At 39.0% G+C, this 7,500-nt stretch overlaps 1 protein-coding gene across 1 annotated transcript in view; it reads right to left on the bottom strand.

The window, feature by feature from the left end:
• gabpb2a (GA binding protein transcription factor subunit beta 2a) overlaps window positions 1-6,601 on the bottom strand; it is a 25,096-nt gene extending 18,495 nt beyond the window's left edge. Inside the window, exons 1-2 of the mRNA XM_028597407.1 lie at window positions 6,188-6,601; window positions 3,990-4,110 (exon numbers count right to left, since the gene is read on the bottom strand). Of these exons, the coding sequence (XP_028453208.1) occupies window positions 3,990-4,110 (121 nt within the window). The 5' untranslated portion in view covers window positions 6,188-6,601. The remainder of the gene's footprint in view (window positions 1-3,989; window positions 4,111-6,187) is intronic.
• Between the last annotated feature and the right edge of the window lie 899 nt (window positions 6,602-7,500).

Below are 7,500 nucleotides of genomic sequence, written 5' to 3'. Positions count from 1 at the left end.
ACACACACACACACACACACACACACACACACACACACACACAGATATATGTCATTACACACACACACACAGATATATGTCATTACACACACACACACACAGATATATGTCATTACACACACACACACAGATATATGTCATTACACACACACACAGATATATGTCATTACACACACACACACACACACACACACACAGATATATGTCATTACACACACACACAGATATATGTCATTACACACACACACAGATATATGTCATTACACACACACACAGATATATGTCACACACACACACACACACACACACACACACACACACACACACACACACACACACACAGATATATGTCATTACACACACACACACAGATAGATGTCATTACACACACACACAGATATATCATTACACACACACACACACACACACATATATATGTCATTACACACACACACAGATATATGTCATTACACACACACACAGATATATGTCATTACACACACACACAGATATATGTCATTACACACACACACACACACACACACACACACACACACACACACACACACACACACACACACACACACATATATCATTACACACACACACAGATAGATGTCATTACACACACACACAGATATATGTCATTACACACACACACACACACACACACACACACACACACACACACACACACAGATATATGTCATTACACACACACACAGATAGATGTCATTACACACACACACAGATATATGTCATTACACACACACACACACACACACACACACAGATATATGTCATTACACACACACACAGATATATGTCATTACACACACACACAGATATATGTCATTACACACACACACACACACACACACACACACACACACACACACACACACACACACACACACACACACACAGATATATGTCATTACACACACACACAGATAGATGTCATTACACACACACACAGATATATGTCATTACACACACACACACACACAGATATACAGTACAGGCCAAAAGTTTGGACAAACCTTCTCATTCAATGTGTTTCCTTTTTATTTTCATGACTATTTACATTGTAGATTCTCACTGAAGGCATCAAAACTATGAATGAACACATATGGAATTATGTACTTAACAAAAAAGTGTGAAATAACTGAAAACATGTCTTATATTTTAGATTCTTCAAAGTAGCCACCCTTTGCTTTTTTTAATAACTCTGCAAACCCTTGTATAAGACATGTTTTCCCCAGCCCTAGTTTAATGTACAGTGGTGTGAAAAAGTGTTTGCCCCCTTCCTCATTTCCTGTTCCTTTGCATGTTTGTCACACTTAAGTGTTTCGGAACATCAAACCAATTTAAACAATAGTCAAGGACAACACAAGTAAACACAAAATGCAATTTGTAAATGAAGGTGTTTATCATTAAAGGAGAAAAAAAATCCAAACCATCATGGCCCTGTGTGAAAAAGTGATTGCCCCTAAACCTAATAACTGGTTGGGCCACCCTTAGCAGCAACAACTGCAACCAAGCGTTTGCGATAACGTGCAATGAGGCTTTTACAGCGTCCTGGAGGAATTTTGGCCCACTCATCTTTGCAGAATTGTCCTAATTCAGTTACATTAGAGGGTTTTCGAGCATGAACGGCCTTTTTAAGGTCATACCACAACATCTCAATAGGATTCAGGTCAGGACTTTGGCTAGGCCACTCCAAAGTCTTCATTTTGTTTTTCTTCAGCCATTCGGTGGTGGACTTGCTGGTGTGTTTAGGATCATTGTCCTGCTGCAGAACCCAAGTTCGTTTCAGCTTGAGTACACGAACAGATGGTCGGACATTCTCCTTCAGGATCTCTTGGTAGACAGCAGAATTCATAGTTCCTTTTATCACGGCAAGTCTTCCAGGTCCTGAAGCAGCAAAACAGCCCCAGACCATCACACTGCCACCACCATATTTTACAGTTGGTATAATGTTCTTTTTATGAAATGCAGTGTTCCTTCTACGCCAGATATACTTGGACACACACCTTCCAAAGAGTTCCACTTTTGTCTCATCGGTCCACAGAATGTTGTCCCAAAAGTCTTGGGGATCATCAAGATGTGTTCTGGAGAAATTGAGACGAGCTTTGATGTTTTTTTGCTCAGCAGTGGTTTTCTCCTTGAACTCTGCCATGCAGGCCATTTTTGCCCAGTCTTTTCCTGATGGTGGAGGCATGAACGCTGACCTTAACTGAGGCAAGTGAGGCCTGCAGTTCTTTGGACGTTGTTGTGGGGTCTTTTGTGACCTCTTGGATGAGTCGTCGCTGCGCTCTTGGGGTAATTTTGGGCGGCCGGCCACTCCTGGGAAGGTTCACCACTGTTCCATGTCTTCGCCATTTGTGGATAATGGCTCTCACTGTGGTTCGCTGGATTCCCAAAGCTTTGGAAATGGCTTTATAACCCTTTCCAGACTGATAGATCTCAATTACTTTCTTTCTCAATTGTTCCTGAATTTCTTTGGGTCTCGGCATGATGTGTAGCTTTTAAGGATCTTCTGGTGGACCTTACTGTGTCAAGCAGCTCCTATTTAAGTGATGCCTTGATTGTGAACAGGTGTGGCAATAATCAGGCCTGGGTGTGGCTAGAGAAATTGAACTCAGGTGTGGACAACCACAGTTATAGTATGTTTTAACAAGGGGGCAATCACTTTTTCACACAGGGCCATGATGGTTTGGATTTTTTTTCTCCTTTAATAATAAACACCTTCATTTACAAATTGCATTTTGTGTTTACTTGTGTTGTCCTTGACTTTTGTTTAAATTGGTTTGATGTTCCGAAACACTTAAGTGTGACACACATGCAAAGGAACAGGAAATGAGGAAGGGGGCAAACACTTTTTCACACCACTGTATTTTTGTTGATGTTGAAATGGATTTTAAAACATACGGTAACGTAAATAAGTATCGTTAGGAATCGGTATCGAAACTGAGGTATCGAAATTGGCACCGGATGGAAAGATTCTGAACGTAGTCGTGCAACGTGAGATGGCGTCAGACTAGAGCCGGGCAATATATCGATATTATATCGATATCGTGATATGAGACAAGATATTGTCTTAGATTTTGGATATCATAATATCGTGATATGACATAAGGGTCTTTTCCTGGTTTTAAAGGCTGCGTTACGGTAAAGTGATGTCATTATCTGAACTTACCAGCCTGTTGTAGCTGTTGTATTATTCACCTTTTCCCACTTAGTCATATCCTCCTGAGACCCAGCCCACTGACTTATGTCCACTGTAGTGGACATTTGAGTTTCATTCCTCTCCCTGGAATCGTTTGTGCAAGTCTCTTAATTCCTGCTGTACTGTACAGAGGACATCCTGGGCTTTTCAGTGATGTGTTATTTGATTGGCTGGGAGGCCGGGGAACCGCCTCTTTCTTTCAATCCAAAATGGACGGCATAGGAACACAAGCACATTTTATGGAAAGATAAGAGATGAGTCAAATATTGTTTGTCTATGGTTTTGTTACTATGATAATCATATATTTTCTTGTTCATTAAGGTGTTAGGAATCAAATATTGAGTTCTGATAGAAACTACACTATGTATCTTTTGAAAAATTTGCCATTTTATGAATGTCAATTATAGTGGACATCAGGACTATCTTCATGTAAATAATGACTCCACATCTACCAAATTTGTCTTTTTTCGTACTCAAATGATCCTGTTGTCCACTACAGTGGACATTCTTTAAATAAATAAAAAAATTTAAATTGTAAGATGTTTTTTTAACCTTAAACAGGTATGGAATCACAAAAAAATTCTGATTAGAAAAAACAAAATTTTCCTCGGTTCTCAGGAGGATATCCACATTACTGATGATTAATTATCTAAAATCTCGTTGTGTTAATATGTTGTGAAAGCACCGATAGTCTCTCCCCTCCATATCGCCCAGCCATACGGCAGACTTTAGTCTTTTCTAATCATAAGGAGAGCGTGTTGCAGTCTCACCCAGTCGGTGGTGAACGGCGCTCCGTTGGCCATCAGGTTTCTGACCTCATCGTCTTGACCTTTCCGCGCCGCCTCCAGCAGACGCTTCCCGAGGTCCACCAGCGACATCTGAGACACACAGACACACACACACACACACACACACACAAATCACGTTAATATAGAACGCAGAAATGCCCTAAAACACGTCTTAATCTGCTAAACAGCTCCACAGTTTCACACTTTATTCCACATCAAAATGTCAAAATATGTAAAGATAAAAAGTCAAAATATTTAAAGATAAAAAAGTCAAAATATTTAAAAGGTAAAAAAGTCAAAAAATGTAAGAGATAAAAAGTCAAACAATTTAAAAGAGAGAAAGTCAAAATATTTAAAAAGGTAAAAAAAAGTCAAAATATTTAAAGATAAAAAAGTCAAAATATTTAAAGATAAAAAGTCAAAATATTTAAAAGATAAAAAGTCAAAATTTTAAAGATAAAAAGTCAAAATATGTAAAGATAAAAAATTCAAAAAATGTAAAAGATAAAAAGTCAAAAAATTTAAAAGATAAAAAAGTCAAAAAATTTAAAAGAGAGAAAGTCAAAATATTTAAAAGGTAAAAATCAAAATATTTAAAGATAAAAAGTCAAACAATTTAAAAGAGAGAAAGTCAAAAATATTTAAAAGGTAAAAAGTCAAAATATTTAAAGATAAAAAGTCAAAATATTTTAAAAATCACTAATATTGTAACAGAGAACTTGTACTGCAGTAAAGTGTCTGAGTACTTCCTCCACTGGTTGTTTGTGATTCAACCGGAAATAATGGTTTGCTTTTGTGCAGCAGAGGAATGTAACTAAGTACATTTACTCCAGTACTTGTGCCTTTAAGTCCAAATGTTGAGGTACTTGTACTTTACTTGAGTATTTTCTTTTCATGCCACTTTCTACTTCTACTCTGCTACATTTCAGAGAGAAATATTGGACTTTTTACTCCACTACATTCATCTTTTACAGCTTTAGTTACTAGTTACTCCACTACATTCATCTGTTACAGCTTTAGTTACTAGTTACTTTAGTTACTCCACTACATTCATCTGTTACAGCTTTAGTTACTAGTTACTTTAGTTACTCCACTACATTCATCTGGTACAGCTTTAGTTACTAGTTACTTTAGTTACTCCGCTACATTCATCTGTTACAGCTTTAGTTACTAGTTACTTTAGTTACTCCGCTACATTCATCTGTTACAGCTTTAGTTACTAGTTACTTCAGTTACTTTACACATTAAGATTCCTGCACACAGAACACATAATCATAACTGGGCTTTTTCCAACGTTTTTGTCACCTTTTTCAATTTCCAATTTTTATCACCTATTTTAATGTTTTTTTGGGAGGGGGAATCAACGTTTTTGTGGCATTTTTTTGGTCAATTTTCAGAGCTTTTTTTAAAGGATTTTTTGTCACCTAATTCAAAAATTTGTAGTTGTTTTTTTTTCCATTTTCCAACGTTTTTGTCTACTTCTGAAGGTGTTTTTGGACAGTTATTTAAACGTTTTTTTTTTCCCAACAATGTTTTCTGTGTTATGGTCCACCCCCACATGTTCAGAGTATTTTTACAGTGTGGAATTAGTAATTAGTACTCAACTAAAGTGCCTTGAGTACTTCTTCCACCAGGGCTTTGTTTGGGTGTAAAAGTGGCCGAATCTGGGATGAGTTAGGCGGACACTTTGTGTCCGATAATGGACGCAGCAGCGCCGCAATGTATCTGGATGGAGAAACAACGGAAAAAGACGAGAAGCCATTTTATGCTCCCGTTCGGACAGAAAAGAGTCCGCCATGTGCCACGTCCCCCCCGTCTCTCCCCTCCGCAAGCCCTTGTTTACAAACCACAGCCGTTTAAAAACCGTTACCTGCTGCACCGACACATTTACAACAACAACAGACAGGAAACCGTTTGATATTAAGTTGTTGGTTTTCCGGGGGAAGTCAGAGAGAAATTTCCTATTTTACACACGGAGAAAAAACTACTTCCACATCCGGTTAAAATAGCATTCTGCAAGCGCGCGACGTCAAACCGCTTACGGGACGTTGGTCCCGCAAAACTCTTTTTAAATCAAAATATATCCGACTTCTGGGAGCCGTCTTACACCTGGAGATTAAAAGTCGTTTTTTTTAAACATCGAGAGGACGGAAGAGATGCTACTTACCGCGTGCAGGTTTAGGTTCGGGAGCCGCAGTGCTATTCTCTCTGCTAAGCTAAGCTAATGTTAGCACGCTAGCCGGCTAAAACAGATCAAATCCCTCCGCGTGGGCAGCGTTTTGTGCGCTTCTGCCACTCCGTGTTGAACACAAACGGGTCAGTGATGTGCACTATTTTTTTCACAAAGCGTTAAACTTTGATATTAAGGCGCCACCGCAGCTCGTCTGGCTCCTCCAGGCTCGTGTTTACCCTGGCAAGTTAGCGCGAGACCGCCGCTGTATCGCCTGAATGTTATGGATGATACGGCCTTCAAAATAAGAGCGTGTGTATGGAAGTGTCTCCTGCTCAGAGGTGGAAAGGGAACACAAAAAGTACTATTACTTTGGAGAACGCGAGCAAAACTACCGGTATCTAAATCTACTTAATTAAAGGTATAAGTACTATTACTGTGATAAACTTACAGGTATTAAAATACACTCAAGAAACTACTTAATTACAGTGATGTTAGAAATGGTAATTTGTTAGTTTCCACCTGTGGTCCTACTTGATAACATCTTAAATTAAAAGGGGTTCAGAGAGGTTTTGCTCATATTTAAATGACAGTGGCTATTTAATTTGATGATTTCCCATCTTTGTATTTTATAATTTAATTAAACTATAAAAGGGTTTCAGTGTTAGTGACAATGTAATGTTATTTTTTCACAACTGCAGCACTTTTTTTTTAATAATTTTGTCAGCCCATGTTTTATGTTGAAAGTCCTGACCGGAAGTGCGGTCTCCATCGTGTGTTCGTTGACGTTGTTTACAAGCTAGCTTTGTTAGCCGTTAGCCTGTGTGAAAGCAGGCTGTTGGAAAGTTAAAATAAAGCGTCTTTTACCTTCTTCTTTCCGATATTCCCGCGAGCTTACGTCCCCCTGATGTGAATCGGAGTCCGGCAGTTAGCTCGCCTGACCGGAGTGATTTTTAAAAAACAGTTATTTTTGTGTTTTATCGGGTACAAAGATGGCGGCCCGGCGACACCGGAGGAGGAAGCCGTGTAGTGAGTTTAACCTCCTTGTGGGCGGGCCTCAGTGACGGCGCCGTTGGAACAGACCTCAGGTCAGTTTGAGCGGCCGCGTCACAGCAAAAAGGCGGGAAACCGCCGGACGGAACACTGATCTCAGATCAGCCACTGGAACAGCCGCTTTAAACGTCTCAAACAGCGTATTTGAACGAAATAACGCTGTAAAAAACTTAAATATTGCAATACCAGCGGGGTAAGAAGTATTCAGTAAAAGTAATAATACCAGACTGTAAAAATACTACAATACTAATGTTACA

Source organism: Perca flavescens, chromosome 14 (assembly GCF_004354835.1).
Source record: "Perca flavescens isolate YP-PL-M2 chromosome 14, PFLA_1.0, whole genome shotgun sequence".
Lineage (NCBI taxonomy): Eukaryota > Metazoa > Chordata > Actinopteri > Perciformes > Percidae > Perca > Perca flavescens.
The sequence above is the reverse complement of the archived record's forward strand: the minus strand, read 5'-3'. Positions and strand labels throughout refer to the sequence as shown.